Genomic DNA, 17,248 nt, shown 5'->3' with positions numbered 1-17,248 from the left:
TTGTGTTTTACCTGGCAGGGTTTGACCTGACGAAATCATGAGAGCAAATCCCCCTGTGGATTAGCACTCTGCAGAGTCTAGCAGTCGTGCCTCCAAGGAGTACGCCGCCCTCCGGCGACAACTTGATAGGGGCAGTCTGGCGATTCTGGTTTTTTTCGAGTTTTGTCTTTTACGTCCAATTTAAAAAAAACATTTCATGGAGGCTAAGTTTTTCAGATTGGCTGACAGACTTCATCCTAGATAAATGGGATGACTGATCACAGCATCTAATTGTTAATTAAAAGCTTTTCTCATGAGTGACTTGTATAGGGCCATTATGTTTCTCGCAGGTTGATTGATTTTTCGAGAGAGCTGACCACAGATGAAGGTCAACTTCCAGTGCAATTAGAAGTCAGGACCCAACCAAACTTCATAGATATCCCTATAAAGTTCGACCACTAATGTGATTTATGACAATTTATCAGACCAGATAAAAACAAAAGTTGTCAAGAAAAGCTTTCTAGTTTTAAGATTTTACACAATAATGTAAGGAAATGTTGACATGCAGATTTTTGGGATGTACTTTTCCTGAATGAATACATCAGGTTATGGCGAGATAACCGCAGCATTTTTGTTTCATTTTAGTGCCAAGCCATTTTGATAACAACACGGGAAATTTGCACTAATAAAAAAATATATATATTGACCTGCAATGTTAAAAAAAAGAACTGCAGATAAAAAATGTGGGGGAAAAAAAATGTGTGAAAAAGAATTAGAAATCTCATTCAATTGGCATTTCCTGCAAAAGGAGTTTTTTTTTCCCCATGAAAAAACAAACAAACAAAACACCCACAAACTACATTTGAACAAGTCATTTTTTCCATGTGCTATAAAATGCAGTGTTGTACAGTAACCACAAAAATCTCATTAACAAAGTGGGTCTTTTTTTTACCTGCAGTGCGCAAATAAAAAAAGTTAATTCCTCCAAAGCTTTTACTGCAGGTTTTCCCTATTGAGATGAAACAGAAAAAGAAACCAAAAAAATGCCTAAAAATTACTAGCTTCCACCAGTTTTCTGGCCATAGTCTGCCCTTTTCTTGCAGAAAAAGAAAAAAAAACCATCAGAAAAAGCTATGTGGAGACATACCCTACCATTTGAGAACATAATCACATTCCTCCATCCCACCGTCGGATGGCTTCCAGGGCATATATGTTGCCTCCCTGGCAGGGTGAGTTGGGTTGTGCGTAAAGAAGCAGATCTAGACTCCGAGGACTGCTTCTGCTTCTATGGATTACATATGGATCGGATGTCTTGTTTTTTTCCCAATTGAAGTCTGTGAGGTTCCCCATGGTGGGACCTGCACCAACACATACGGATATCCATCATAGCTTTGGGGCAATTTATGAAAATTTCGATTAACACAATATCCAACTTAGATACTTTTGGATGTGGGTAGACCGCCACCAGCAATCGGATGTTTTATAGAAAGGCACAGAGGAACTAGTAATAAAATTCTAAGAGTATCAACTACTTGGTGAGCAGGATTCCTAATAACTAAGAGGGTACTTTTAATACAAGAGGCCATACAAATAATCCTTGGCTTCCCAAGCAATATTTTAAATAGTCATCTCTACTGACATGTCCTTTCTAGTAAATACTTGTATTCCCCTTGAAATAACAAAACTGCATTTTTTAATTTGTTTTTTTTTTTTGGAACTTGCTGTTCCTCTCTTCCTCCAAATGTACACATTTAAATAATAGCCGAGTTCCAACATCCTCCTTGTCTATAGGAGCATCCCTGCTCGGTGTCTCTGTCCAGTCAATACTGATGGGGTCAGTGTGCGTGCAAACTTTTTACCAGTGTCCCCCAACTCCAGTCCTCAAGAGCCACCAACAGGTCATGTTTTCAGGATTTCCTTAGTATTGAAGAGGTGATAATTGCATCACCTGGACAATACTAAGGAATTCCTAAAAACATGACCTGTTGGTGGCTCTTTAGGACTGTTGTTGGGGAACACTGATTTATACCATGAAGGACACCCTCGGCACACCAGATCGAGACAGTTCTCCAGAAGCACAATAATGCCCAGATTTAGTAAAAATGGTGGTTAGTCTGCCATTCTCAATGAAGAGTGCGCTGGAGTAAGATGTGCGCCTTTAATGAATTTGCCGCATCTTTCTGGAGTGTGCCAATGCTAGAAATGTACGTCATCCAGGGGTGCAAGTTATGAAGAAGTCATCAGGAATGTTGGGCCATGCATCATCTCAGCTCCGCTCACTTTCCAAAAAGTTGGATGAGCTGACTGGGACTGGCATGAAAACGCCAAAAGTTGCCAAGTTTTCATGCCATTTTAAGGCAAAATCTGCTTGATGAACCAGGCCTAGAGTCTTCAGAGGTTCAAAACCTGGAAGTACTATATTCTTTAAAGGTGGTACACAATGTTTTGGCTCATATTAAAGACTTCGACAGGTATGAAACAATAAACAATATCTTTACATTTTATTTCACATGGTTAAAAAAGGGGTGTCCAGACAATTAAAAAAACGTGCCCACTGATGCCGAAGCCCTTAGTCATGACCATGTGGATCCTTTTTTCTTTGTTTTGTCAATTTTCTCTGGTGGTCAACGATATTGGATCCATGCTTTGTTAACAAGGAGCAATGCTACATTTACCACACGGTGAGGCTTTTCCCAATTTTTCTTTTTGTCCTTCTACATTTGAAAAACAAGACGCCGCTTTTGTAGTTTGAAGGATACCATGGATGCACTAAAAACCAGTCTCCGCTAGAAGTTTTAGGTATATCTACGTGCAGACAGTTTCCTTCATTGTTCTATGTATTTGTAGTCATTGTCAAGACATAAAATCTAGTAGCACCGATAATAAGTCTATTATGTGTAGCTGCATTTTTTCAGAAGGTTCCCCTGCCCCGTGTAGATTTTTAAACATTGTATTGTTATTCACACCTGATGAAAGTCCTTATGAGAGCCAAAACGCATTGTATAACGACTTTTAAAAACAAAGTACATCCAAGTTTTGAAACACTGAAGACTTGGCGTGCTTGTGGAGAGCTCTGTGTATCTGCTGCGCCAAGGCTGCCCGTTATTAAGTAGGCATCTGTAGTAATCCTGGGATTAGGAGGATCATCAGGAGGATGAGGACACTGGCTGAAAGCTGTCACTATTTACCAATACATGTGGTCAATGGAGTTGTGCCTGGTGTTTCCGTCATGTTGGGGCAGAGTCAGGAGAGTCCACGGGTCCTCCTGAAACAGATACAGCCGAGTACAGCCTGTATACCAGTGATGGGCTCCCAGCGTTTTGTCATGTTGGGGCAGAGTCAGGAGAGCCTATGGGTCCTCCTGAAGCAGATACAGCAGAGTACAGCCTGTATACTGGTGATGGGCTCTCAGTGTTTCGTCATGTTGGGGCAGAGTCAGGAGAGTCCACGGGTCCTCCTGTACTGGTGATGGGCTCTCAGCTTTTCTTCATGTTGGGGCAGAGTCAGGAGAGTCCACGGGTCCTCCTGAAGCAGATACAGCCGAGTACAGCCTGTATACCAGTGATGGGCTCTCAGCGTTTCGTCATGTTGGGGCAGAGTCAGGAGAGCCTATGGGTCCTCCTGAAGCAGATACAGCTGAGTACAGCCTGTATACTGGTGATGGGCTCTCAGTGTTTCGTCATGTTGGGGCAGAGTCAGGAGAGTCCACGGGTCCTCCTGTACTGGTGATGGGCTCTCAGCTTTTCTTCATGTTGGGGCAGAGTCAGGAGAGTCCACGGGTCCTCCTGAAGCAGATACAGCCGAGTACAGCCTGTATACCAGTGATGGGCTCTTTGCGTGTCTTCTCTGCCGTACCCTCAGATTGCTTCCACATAGGCAGTAAGTGATTCTAATATTTATTAAGGAACTGATTTATGTGCAGTTCCCAATCATCAGAATGACTAAACTTCTATATGAGGCACGGCTCGAAGAACACTGTGGACCTTTGTAAACAGATTGCTGGAAAAGCAGGATGGACGATTAGCACAGTAGCTGGAGATGTTTTAGGCAGCAGTAATCTCACCAAGGTGTTAACAGCATTTCCACATAGTGGATCAGAAGCAGAACAGCAGGAGGCATCACAGCGAGGCCTGGATGTATAAACAGAGAAGACCATCTACCCCATCCAGTTCTCAATACTGCAGTGACTTGGGGTTAATGCATGCTCACCCTGGCCAGCTCCTCCTCACACCACTCTAGAAGATCAAATGGTTTCTTCCATGTGTGTACATAGGAGAGACCTGACAAGCACCTGAAGTGGTGACAGGAGAAGCCAGACTGGTCAGGTCTCTTCTTACGGTCCCTAACATGATCCTTTTGCTCGGTGACAGGCTCTCATTCATGCTGCAGGTTCCTCGCTAGAAAAGCACAAAGGGAGAGACCTGTCACTTAAGGGGAGCGGACGGGGAGAAGCCACTGGAGATCTACTTGTCATACTAGTCACTCGTGCAGCTCGGTCCTTGTTGAATTTGAAACTATGTTTTTCTCTGAAATGTTGTAGCATTTCAGAGTCAAACATACCGGTACCTGGCTAAAATCATATGGCTAGTATCAAGTGCCTGATGCCCGTTGATAAGCTGTCAAGTTCCCTTTAGCTTTTATTAAATCATTTGTAATAAATGGCACCAAAGAATAATAAAAAACAATGTTGAGAGTATTGGGATGCCAAATTCTAATACAGAATGGGAGATCACTAAGTTATTGTGTCCCCAATGTCCTGAGACCAAATAAAGGACGATTGGTATCCTGACAGATATTAACGTGTAGTATTAGGGTCTGTGCACACGTTGTGGATTTGGCTGCAGATCCGCAGCAGTTTTCCATGCGGTGTACAGTACCATGTAAACCTACGGAAAACAAAATCCGCTGTGCATATGCTGCGGAAAATTCCGCGCAGAAAAGCAGCAGTTTATTTTCCACAGCATGTCAATTCTTTGGGCGGAATCGGCAGCGTTTTACACCTATTCCAATATAGGAATCCACAGGTGTAAAAAAGGAAGAGAAATCTGCACAAAATCCACAGGTAAAAACCCAGGTCATTTTACCTGTGGATTCTGAAAAATCTGCCATGGAATCCGGCAACGTGTGCACATAGCCTTAGAACTGTTCCATAGCACGATAGTCATAGTTCTACCCTGATTAGCATGAATAGATATATTAAATTCCACCCCAGTCGGTGCAGCATAGAGCAATAATACCGTTAATCCTAAAAAGAGCGGTTGAGGTTACTGCCCTCAAGAGTACGTCTGGTCACCACTTATCTCAGTATGGTCAAACACTTGTACCATTATTGACCAGTTAGCACCAGCCCTGGTGGTCAGAAACAGATAGAATACACATACTGACAAGAACAGTTGAGTTGGGCACCAATGGACCATTTAGTTCCATCCAAAATTAATGAAAACACATCGAACAAGGACAGTGGTTAATGCTCCAATAAGAACAATAGGTTTAGAAAATTCCATCTCAATTGGTGGATTATAAGGAACCTGGATCGTGCTTGTCATTCTATGGACAGTTTAGGTTAGCACCATAACCTAGGATTCTGTCCAGCCCATGCCTCAATTAGGACTATGGATCTATTTGGTAACACCCCAATAGGTGCACTACATGGAAGTAAACAGTGGTTACTCGTCAAATAGGCATGGCCTGTACCAGAGAACCATCAGGTGGGTGTTGCTCGCACCCGAATGTTGTGCCAGTTACCGCTTTGGTTAGCACTGCAATTTTTAGGGGATCCTCACCTCATTTTACAGCTAGGTAGGCTGATACTTTGAAGGACCTGTGTAGCAATGTCTACTTTTACCTAAAAGGAGAGAGAAACTGGCGCACAAAGTATGAAAGGTGGGCGGCATAATAGAATTGTGATGTCAGGGACAACCTCGGTGGGGTTGTATGTATAAACTGCTCCATGTTGTGATAAGACAATAGAGCAGAGGATCAAGTTTGCTTTGAATTTCTTGAATTTAAGGTTTCACCCGAATTCAAATATTTTGAGATTTGTTTTGCAAGAAAAACTTGCCCATTTCCCACACTGCTGTAGCATCAGAGAGCGGGCTAACATTATTAGGTTTGGCCATGTCGGCTTCCCCATAACGCCATGCAGCTTAGACATCTAGAGGACTATCTTATCTTGTACAGTGGTGGTGTACAGTGGTGTACGTGGGCCATCACAGATCAGCTTTTCCCACCGAAGCCCAGTTCCTACGGCAGAGTATTTCCATCTCCAAATCACTGGGTAAGTATCTCTCGCCTGTAGAGTGTAAGTGCTTATGGTCAGCAGGATCTCCGCTCTCGCCTGTAGAGTGTAAGCTCAGCTGGGTTCTCGTTCTCTTTCTCACTGTCTCTCCTCTCTCCCACGTGTATTTTCCAGGCAATCACAAGCTTTCAAGTATTGAGAATCTTGTGAAGGTTTTTTTGCCGCAAATCAAATTTTGGGGGCAAATTTGAATTTCCGCTCATCTCTAGTTGTGATGAAAGATTCTACTGCTTTACAAGCAATGGAGCCAATCCACGAATCCTCCCATCAGCTGGAATGATAGGTCCCTGGCAGCCCACATTGTGCATTGGCACTGAGCGATGATGTGGGAAGGTTTCTATAAACACGAGAGCAGCTCCAGACCAGACAACATCAGAGTCTTCAGCTTTGACAATATCTTTTATCTACCATCATCCTCTGATGATTCCAATAGAACTAAGAGCCTTCGGATAAATAAATGTAAAAAGTTACAAGTCCGGCCCTATAGTCCAAGTCTGGACACAGGCCTTTAGGAGCTTATATGCAGCAGCTTTAGAAAATGTCCCTTCGACCACTGATCCTGACCATCTCTTATAGGACGCCTCACCTAACCGTCCTTTTTACAATATTTGACGATTGCAAGTCCGTCAGAGAGATGATTCCAACAATCCTCATTGGAACTGGCTGGGGTGGAACGCGATTGATCAGTTTTGATGGGGACACCAATACCAATCATCCCTCCATTACTTGGTTTCAAACGGTGGGGACACTAACTTTGTTACCTCCCATCTACTATTCAGGTTAGGCTTCTTTCACACTAGCGTTGGCACGGGGCCGTCGCTATGCGTCGGCCCGACTTGCATTGTGAAAGTGATTCCCAACGTGGGCAGCGGAAGCAGTGTTACGACGCTTCCGCTGCCCCATTGTAAGGTACGGGGAGGAGGGGGCGGAGTTTCGGCCGCGCATTCGCGGTTGAAAATGGCGGTCACGACGCTAAAAAAAAGTTATATGTAACTTTTTTTGTGCCGACGGTCCGCCAAAACACGACGCAACCGTCGCATGATGGTTGCGACGTGTGGCCATACGTCGCAATGCGTCACTAATGTAAATATATGGGGAAAAAAGGCATCCTGCAGACAACTTTGCAGGATGCGTTTTTTCTCCTAAACGGCGCATTGCGACGTACAGCAAACAACGCTAGTGTGAAAGTAGCCTAAGCCTACGTTCACCGGTAGGCTCAGTTCCTTTCCTTACATTGGCATAAGCTAATATTGTTACATCTGGGCAGTGGCGTTCAGGTAAAGTCGTGCAGTCCCACACCTTTACAGGCTCTCGTAAATGTCTCGTGCCGACATATCACAGTCTGATAAAGTTGGGGCTCGCACATTTCACATACGAGCGATTACTCAAAAGCCTGGATATAGGACTGAACTAAGCCTAAGTTTATTTTTAATTCAAACCAAAAAAAGGATCTTAGACCTGAGGAGTCACGTGTATTTACTTTGAAATTTTGTGTCAGAATGGCTAAATAATCCTAATATCTAAATGAACAATTTGCTCCAGGTATACAGAGAGCTCATGAGTGCAAGTGTATTCAATGGCTGACTGCCCACCCAGAGAAAGCTGCAGCTTGTACTGAGTGTGAGATCTCAGCAGGGAGGAGGGACACTGAGGAGCTGTATTGTTTACAGGGTTATTCCTAACATTGCAAGTTATTAGTGATGAGCGAGTATACTCATTGCTCGGGTTTTCCTGAGCACGCTCGGGTGACCTCCGAGTATTTGTTATTGCTCGGAGAGATAGTTTTCATCACGTCAGTTGCATGATTTACGGCTTCCAGATAAGCTGAATACATGTGAGGAATGCCTGTTTGTTAGGGAATTCCCACATGTATTCAGCTTATCTGGAAGCCGTAAATCACGCGACTGAGGCGAAGAAAACTATATGTCCGAGCAATAACAAATACTCTGAGGTCACCCGAGCGTGCTCAGGAAAACCCGAGCAACGAGTACACTCACTTATCACTACAAGTTATCACTAGCAATAGGATTGGTGGAGGTCAATGAAAGAACAGCCACCGCTCCATTCAGGTGAATTTTGGAACCATCGATCAGCAAGTTGTCACCTATTATACATAGGTGATAAGGGTTAATTCCAAAACTTGAATTACAAGGAGACCTGTCGCATAAACAAGTCACATGGCGCCTGATTTTTTGTAACTTGCTTGTCGCAGCAGCTTTGGGGTCATATTGTGCTGTGATGTAACCGACACCCGGCGTACGTTGGCCGCATGAATGGTATTGCTGTTAAAAGTCGCCATGGACCCCATCCTTACAATCTTTTCACTGTTCCTCCTCCATGCTGAGATCTCACACTGCTGAGTACAAGTTGCAGCTGTCAGGCTGGATGAGTGGAAAGAATACAATGGAGCTCTCTCTTTCGGTGGAATCTAAATGCTCGTCCTAATAACAGGATTATATAGCCATTCTCTCTGACTTTTCACAGTAAGTACACCAGCCTGCTTAACTCCAGATCTATTTAATAATGTATGCAGCTTGTATGGTGATATCTGGTGACAGATCTGATCTAGTGACCAATTTTTCATTTTTTCACTTCGGTCTCTATGCACTTCAGTATCTAGAACCTTTATACTTTTCAGATTTTTTACTTTTCTTTAGAGGATCTGTAGTTAGGTCAAAAGTGGACACTTTTTGAACTTGTAATATTCTTTCTCCTCCCCAAACGTTTTTTGTTTTTTTAAAGCCACCATATAGTTCCAGAGATGTGTCTTTTGATCAAATACCAATTTTTATGGTCTTTACCAACGGGGGAGTTGCTTGAAAAGTAATTAATAATGAAGAGCAGACTAACGACATGAGAGCCCAGTGAGACACTCCTCCTCGGTAAAGAAAATCATAATTAGCTGTCACGATCCATGTTTGGATCTGTGGCAGATCTGGCCTCTCAGATTAAAATTTTGCTTTCAGGTCATCAGGGGTTAATGTAGTCACCCCGTTCAATCCGCAGCATCCAGATGTAACAGCATAGTGGAGGGGGTTTTATGAAATCCCGTCTTCACTATGCGTGGTAACACGCATCCGGCGGCCCTGCGATTCTGGACATGCGGCGCATCTTTTTAGATCGCAGCATGTCCGTTTTACCTTGTGGCGACGCTGTGCCGCCGCAAGGTAAAACACAGGGCAATATGTGTGGGGTGCGATGATTCTGGATGTGTGCAATGAACACATCCGGCATCATCACGTCTACTCGCTCTGTCCAAAGCGCCGGCCATCCTGAACGTGGACACAACATACCCTTACTCTGCTGTGCAGTGCTTTGCAGCAGAGAAAGCTAAGTGTGGATTTTATTGTTGCTTTGTCCCTTTGTTGTCTTACCTTACCTTGTGTTGTATTAGTGCAGCGGTGGGACCAAGGCTCTCACCTGCCAGCTCCCTACTTAGGGATAGGAGCAGGGCAAGAGAGGGATTAGGTATCCTGCTCAGTGACGGGGTGAAAGAACTCTTAAAGGGACGCTAGTAGGAGCAGGGCACATCCTCAGGTGAGTGCAGGAGGTGTCCATTCCTCGTTCCCTATAGACAGGGACCACCCTTGTTAAAGTGTCCCCGGTGAACCCTTTTGTGTTTTGCCGTTTTGTGACCGTCCACTCGTCGGGTCGTGTCACGCTAGGACAGTCACTTCGTGACATTAGCCCTAAATAAAAAAAGTGTCCATATCTCTGAAACTATACAGTGGATTTAGAACACAAAAGTGGAGTTTTCTTTGACCGTTTTTTTTAATCCTTAAGAGATTACCATTTTTTAAGTCCTTATTTTACGGTCTTATATCAGGAACTGTGTCTCTATGACATTGGCGGTTGTTTAGTTGCCTTCTCTCAAGAACAAAAGGATTAGTGTTCTACGTGCCCTTCTCGTCCCCCCCTCGCTGCACTGACTGCACCCTCCCTTCTCCCTGACTCTATGGCTAATACCAGCCATAGAGTCGTTGATATATTTGGTGGCGCTAGTCTCTGCTTGCCCCTTCTTTACTGACACTGTGCTGTACAATGACAGTGCACTCTGTTGCCAGCTCAACACTTCTGATCAGAGCCAGCGAGAGAGCGCACTGTCACTGTGCACTGAGAAGACCAGTGCACAGTGATGAGATCTTACTGTGGGAATATCAGAATTGAGAACCTGCGCATGCTCAGTAGAGCTGGACTAGCCCAACTCCTGCAATGGACATCACTGATGACTCTTCCTAACGGGATGAATTATAATGATTTGTTCTACGTTTACTAATGTCATTATATTTTGTGTTGTCATTTATTCTCCCAGCTGTAGCACTTTATGTAATTAATCCTATGCGGTGATTGGTTTATCCTCTCTGTAGAAGTTTCCCTTGTTACTTTGCTTTTAACATCATATGACTAAGGGCGCACTTTCCGCACCAGGTTTCTTTTAACAGGATTCTATAAATTTATGTTTTACCTGGATGGACGTCCGGATTGAATCCTCTTTCCCACTACCATAACATTTTCATTTTTCATCCTACGGAGCTGTTCGAGGGCTCATTTGTCCCATGGAGAGAGAACATTTTTATTGATACCACTTTGGCATAGTTAGAACATTTTTTTTTCTCTGTTGGGGAGAACAAAATTGCGCAGTTTTGAATTTATTTTCAATTTAGTTTCATTTTATATTTTGATAGATCAGACTTTTTTATGGTCACGTCTATATCACATGTATTTTAGATCTTTATTTTTGATGGGGGGAGAAAAAGGGAGGGATCGGGGATTCGAATTTAATAATTTTTAAAACTTTTTTTTTTTTTTTTTTTTACTGTATTACTTAGTCCACTTAAGGGACTTGAACCTGCAATAGTCCAATCACTTGTGCTATATATAATATTGTGATAGTCATTATCTGCCGGGTATGGGGCGAGCTCATCCAGGGAATACAAGGGATTATTCAAATTTATATTTTTACTAATATTTACATTTTTAGGCCCCTTAAAGGGCTTGTCCAGGACTGTATTTTATTTATTTGGCAGGTAGATGCTAACAGACTCCATTACCTGCCTGTTGCACCCGGAGCCGCCTCTCAGATGTCAATGACTGCTTGTATTGCGTACATGTCAACAAAGCAACTCTTCTCCTGGGCTGGTCTGTCCACAGGGCGTGACTGCCGACATCTTTCTGAATGACAGCCGTCTCCCCGCAGTTAGGCAGCAGGGAGCCGGCTGTACATCAGCCCCCATCAACTGAGCAGAGTGGAAGAGAAGTTGCTGCTCTGTTAAAGTGATGTCAGTGGAATTACCAGCAGCCACGGTCTGTGACAACTCTATGCCGGCAGAGATCTGCGTCGGGCCGAACAGGAAGGTAGTTAGCAGCCACCTGCCTGTTAGTTCTTAGGCCCATAGTGAAAAAATTTTAATAGTCCTGGATAACGCCTTTTATCTTTTCGTCTATATACAATATATAGCCAAAATGATGTTCTCCTACGAAGCCCCAGCCGCAGGATGACATAGATGGCCACAATAAGGAGCTCCAGCTTGTCCCTACCCGCCACGTCAATCCATGGGCTCCCAGTGATCGCGTCTTGCAGGGGGAGGGAGGCTTTGCATGGGTGCACCCGCAATCACTGACCGACCGCAGCATCTAAATAGTTAAAATCTAAAGATTGGACCTTAGAGCCTGCAGCTCTGCTCCGTACACCAGCGCCCGATACGCGACACATTGTTACGTCACATGTTAGGAAGGGGTTAATGGGAAGACTGTCAGAAATATTCATGCTGGGAGTTGTAGTTTCACAGCAGCTGCCCTGGTGGATGACTTAATTGGTGACTTGTAGAACATGAGATCCTATCGTTGACTGTGAAGGGTTAACAGATCAGCGTCGTTATCACCGGACTTTACCCCTTCATACCACAATGACGAGTATCTCGCGGGACATCAGTCTGCTGACTATGGGGCCAGGATTAGCCACAGTCTGACTGCTCCAGGGTCACGGAGCGCACACAGGAGCCATCAGTCCCGTAATTGTACGGATGAGAAAAACATCAGCATCAGAAGTGACACTGGTGGATTGGGAAATCTACGTGATCTCCATGACAACAGTGGAAGCTGTACGGGAACACGTTGTGTAGCACGGCCTCGCTCAGTGGGGCCGCCTCACTCTCAGTAGCACGGCCTCACTCAGTGGGGCCGCCTCGCTCACAGTAGGGCCACCTAGCTCACAGTAGCACCGCCTTGCTCTCAGTGGGGCACGGCCAGTGGGGCCGCCTCGCTCACAGTAGCACGGCCTCGCTCAGAGGGGCCGCCTCGCTCACAGTAGCACGGCCTCGCTCAGTGGGGCCGCCTCGCTCACAGTAGCACGGCCTCGCTCAGTGGGGCCGCCTCGCTCACAGTAGCACGGCCTCGCTCAGTGGGGCCGCCTCGCTCACAGTAGCACGGCCTCGCTCAGTGGGGCCGCCTCGCTCACAGTAGCACGGCCTCGCTCAGTGGGGCCGCCTCGCTCACAGTAGCACGGCCTCGCTCAGTGGGGCCGCCTCGCTCACAGTAGCACGGCCTCGCTCAGTGGGGCCGCCTCGCTCACAGTAGCACGGCCTCGCTCAGTGGGGCCACCTAGCTCACAGTAGCACCGCCTTGCTCTCAGTGGGGCACGGCCAGTGGGGCCGCCTCGCTGACAGTAGCACAACCTCGCTCAGTGGGGCCGCCTCGCTCACAGTAGCACGGCCTCGCTCAGTGGGGCCGCCTCGCTCACAGTAGCACGGCCTCGCTCAGTGGGGCCGCCTCGCTCACAGTAGCACGGCCTCGCTCAGTGGGGCCGCCTCGCTCACAGTAGCACGGCCTCGCTCAGTGGGGCCGCCTCGCTCACAGTAGCACGGCCTCGCTCAGTGGGGCCGCCTCGCTCTCAGTGGGGCCGCCTCGCTCTCAGTGGGGCCGCCTCGCTCACAGTAGCACGGCCTCGCTCAGTGGGGCCGCCTCGCTCTCTGTGGCACGGCCTCGCTCAGTGGGGCCGCCTCGCTCTCTGTGGCACGGCCTCGCTCTCAGTAGGGGCTCGCCCAGTGGGGCCGCCTCGCTCTCAGTAGGGGCCCGCCCAGTGGGGCCGCCTCGCTCTCAGTAACACGGCCTCGCTCAGTGGGGCCGCCTCGCTCACAGTAGCACGGCCTCGCTCAGTGGGGCCGCCTCGCTCACAGTAGCACGGCCTCGCTCAGTGGGGCCGCCTCGCTCACAGTAGCACGGCCTCGCTCAGTGGGGCCGCCTCGCTCACAGTAGCACGGCCTCGCTCAGTGGGGCCGCCTCGCTCACAGTAGCACGGCCTCGCTCAGTGGGGCCGCCTCGCTCACAGTAGCACGGCCTCGCTCAGTGGGGCCGCCTCGCTCACAGTAGCACGGCCTCGCTCAGTGGGGCCGCCTCGCTCACAGTAGCACGGCCTCGCTCAGTGGGGCCGCCTCGCTCACAGTAGCACGGCCTCGCTCAGTGGGGCCGCCTCGCTCACAGTAGCACGGCCTCGCTCAGTGGGGCCGCCTCGCTCACAGTAGCACGGCCTCGCTCAGTGGGGCCGCCTCGCTCACAGTAGCACGGCCTCGCTCAGTGGGGCCGCCTCGCTCTCTGTGGCACGGCCTCGCTCTCAGTAGGGGCCCGCCCAGTGAGGCCGCCTCGCTCTCAGTAGGGGCCCGCCCAGTGGGGCCGCCTCGCTCTCAGTAGGGGCCCGCCCAGTGGGGCCGCCTCGCTCTCAGTAGGGGCCCGCCCAGTGGGGCCGCCTCGCTCAGTAGGGGCCCGCCCAGTGGGGCCGCCTCGCTCAGTAGGGGCCCGCCCAGTGGGGCCGCCTCGCTCAGTAGGGGCCCGCCCAGTGGGGCCGCCTCGCTCTCAGTAGGGGCCCGCCTCGCTCTCAGTAACACGGCCTCGCTCAGTGGGGCCGCCTCGCTCACAGTAGCACGGCCTCGCTCAGTGGGGCCGCCTCGCTCACAGTAGCACGGCCTCGCTCAGTGGGGCCGCCTCGCTCACAGTAGCACGGCCTCGCTCAGTGGGGCCGCCTCGCTCACAGTAGCACGGCCTCGCTCAGTGGGGCCGCCTCGCTCACAGTAGCACGGCCTCGCTCAGTGGGGCCGCCTCGCTCACAGTAGCACGGCCTCGATCAGTGGGGCCGCCTCGCTCTCTGTGGCACGGCCTCGCTCTCAGTAGGGGCTCGCCCAGTGGGGCCGCCTCGCTCTCAGTAGGGGCCCGCCCAGTGGGGCCGCCTCGCTCTCAGTAGGGGCCCGCCCAGTGGGGCCGCCTCGCTCTCAGTAGGGGCCCGCCTCGCTCTCAGTAACACGGCCTCGCTCAGTGGGGCCGCCTCGCTCACAGTAGCACGGCCTCGCTCAGTGGGGCCGCCTCGCTCACAGTAGCACGGCCTCGATCAGTGGGGCCGCCTCGCTCTCTGTGGCACGGCCTCGCTCTCAGTAGGGGCTCGCCCAGTGGGGCTGCCTCGCTCTCAGTAGGGGCCCGCCCAGTGAAGCCGCCTCGCTCTCAGTAACACGGCCTCGCTCACAGTAGCACGGCCTCGCTCACAGTAGCACGGCCTCGCTCACAGTAGCACGGCCTCGCTCACAGTAGCACGGCCTCCTCGCTCACAGTAGCACGGCCTCGCTCACAGTAGCATGGCCTCGCTCACAGTAGCATGGCCTCGCTCACAGTAGCACGGCCTCGCTCACAGTAGCATGGCCTCGCTCACAGTAGCACGGCCTCGCTCAGTGGGGCCGCCTCGCTCACAGTAGCACGGCCTCGCTCAGTGGGGCCGCCTCGCTCACAGTAGCACGGCCTCGCTCAGTGGGGCCGCCTCGCTCACAGTAGCACGGCCTCGCTCAGTGGGGCCGCCTCGCTCACAGTAGCACGGCCTCGCTCAGTGGGGCCGCCTCGCTCACAGTAGCACGGCCTCGCTCAGTGGGGCCGCCTCGCTCACAGTAGCACGGCCTCGCTCAGTGGGGCCGCCTCGCTCACAGTAGCACGGCCTCGCTCAGTGGGGCCGCCTCGCTCACAGTAGCACGGCCTCGCTCAGTGGGGCCGCCTCGCTCACAGTAGCACGGCCTCGCTCAGTGGGGCCGCCTCGCTCACAGTAGCACGGCCTCGCTCAGTGGGGCCGCCTCGCTCACAGTAGCACGGCCTCGCTCAGTGGGGCTGCCTCGCTCACAGTAGCACGGCCTCGCTCAGTGGGGCCGCCTCGCTCACAGTAGCACGGCCTCGCTCAGTGTGGGGCCGCCTCACTCTTCGTAGCACCCGTTTCCCTCTCGGTAGGTGCCCGCCCAGTGAGGCCACCACAGGTTTTCGGCCTATAACGTGTGTGTGTGTGTCCATATCTCAGCACAGATGGGAAAAAGGGGGACACAACTATAGGAGTCTGGGCCCCCAATGTGAATAATGTGGGGGGCACATGGCTGCACGGTGCTCTAGGCACTGACTGTACCGCTGCCTCCATCAGTCCTGCGCGGGACCTCTCAACAACAGCAACTTTCTATCACTTCTGGCGTTCTAGGATATTTTTGTCCCTCCGCGGCCCCCGTCCTCATTCTCCGCAGTCACTACAAGGTCTGTGGTAACGGACAGCGGCCGCCATTGCGCTCTCAGACACTCAGCGCCAGCACTCAGCCCGCGGGCCGGTACTTACCTCATAATGCTTCATGGCTGCACCTGGCGCTTAGGCCACACTCAGCAGCTTGCAGGTACCTGCCGGGGATCCAGCCAGGGGCGGGGCCAACTAATCGACATAGTGACAGACAAGGGGCTCACCCAATCAAATTAAAAAATACGAGTTATGGGGTGGAGTTACAGAACGCCCTGCCAATAGGAGTCTCAGTTCCATCTATGGGCGGAATAAGAGTAAGGTGCAATGGGCGGATGGGCGTTAATGATTGACGTTTAACCAGCCAATAGCAGGCAGGGATTTTTGTGGCGCTGCTCTCTAGCCAATGGGAGTCGGGGGTTTGCTGGGAATGATTGACAGCTGTCAGGCTATTTGTAGCGCTGCACTGGGGGCGAAGCCGGGCAGTACAGCCAAATCTGTGTCTACACTGGATCGCGCTTCGAAACATCCCTTTAAGACAACCATGAGCTGCAGCAGTAATTTAGAAGGGATATTATTATTATTATCCAGCGGGGCTTCAATCATGGGAAACAGAACAGATCACATGTTGCCCACAGCAACCAAAGTTCTGCCTAGGTAAAGAATAGCTAAAATCTGGTTGCCATAGGCGACAGCCTCCCTGGCAATGCTCAGTATGATGGGTGTGCGTTCCCCGGCCTCATCGATGCACTCACTACACATGCCCAGACAGTGGTGACGCAGGACGCGGTCGGACTCTGCAAGCGTCATGGCTGCCTGTGTCCTCTACGTCACCGTGGGCATGTGCAGTGCGGCAATGAAGCCGGGGAGTGTACACCCCAATCACTGCGCATTGTTGTGTACAGCGGACATGTCTCTAACAGCCGCTGGTGGAATCGCGATCCAACCGAGGCTGTTAACCTCTTAAATGCCGCTGTCAATCTCCGGCAGCGGCATTTAGCTCGCACTTACCGGAAGTGCGCCAGAAATACTGCCCATTGGAGACTCTGGGACATGTAAATGGATGCTGGTGCATATAGTAAAACATCAAAGCTCAAACTGTTACCTTACACTCCGGTCCTCAAGAGCCACCAACAGGTCATGTTTTCAGGATTTCCTTAGTATTGCCCAGGTGATAATTCCATCACCTTCACAGGCGATAATCCCATCACCTGTGCAATACTAAGGTAATCCTGAAAACGTGACCTGTTGGTGGCTCTTGAGGACCGGAGTTGGGGAACACTGCGCATAAGCTGTAATAGCGGGTGGCTGGGTTTTTTTTGGTCGCCGCTACATTGCAATAAAATGCAATAACGGGCAATCAAAAGAACGTATCTGCACTAAAATGGCATCAATAAAAACATCAGCTCAGCGCGCAAAAGATAAGCCCTCACCCAGCCCCAGATCACGAAAAA

The 17,248-nt window shown here is 49.7% G+C and overlaps 1 protein-coding gene across 3 annotated transcripts in view; it reads right to left on the bottom strand.

The window, feature by feature from the left end:
* Nucleotides 1-16,026, bottom strand: part of TECR (trans-2,3-enoyl-CoA reductase) — a 32,141-nt gene extending 16,115 nt beyond the window's left edge. Inside the window, exon 1 of one of the 3 annotated variants that reach the window (XM_077262652.1) lies at nucleotides 15,900-16,026. In XM_077262652.1, coding sequence (XP_077118767.1) covers nucleotides 15,900-15,914 — 15 coding nt within the window. In that variant the 5' untranslated portion in view covers nucleotides 15,915-16,026. Of the gene's footprint in view, nucleotides 1-15,698; nucleotides 15,869-15,899 lie in introns of those variants that run through there. The other 2 variants (XM_077262654.1, XM_077262653.1) reach the window with 2 other exon arrangements.
* Between the last annotated feature and the right edge of the window lie 1,222 nt (nucleotides 16,027-17,248).

The sequence above is a fragment of the Ranitomeya variabilis genome, chromosome 5, assembly GCF_051348905.1.
Source record: "Ranitomeya variabilis isolate aRanVar5 chromosome 5, aRanVar5.hap1, whole genome shotgun sequence".
Lineage (NCBI taxonomy): Eukaryota > Metazoa > Chordata > Amphibia > Anura > Dendrobatidae > Ranitomeya > Ranitomeya variabilis.
This window is presented reverse-complemented; position numbering and strand designations above follow the sequence as displayed.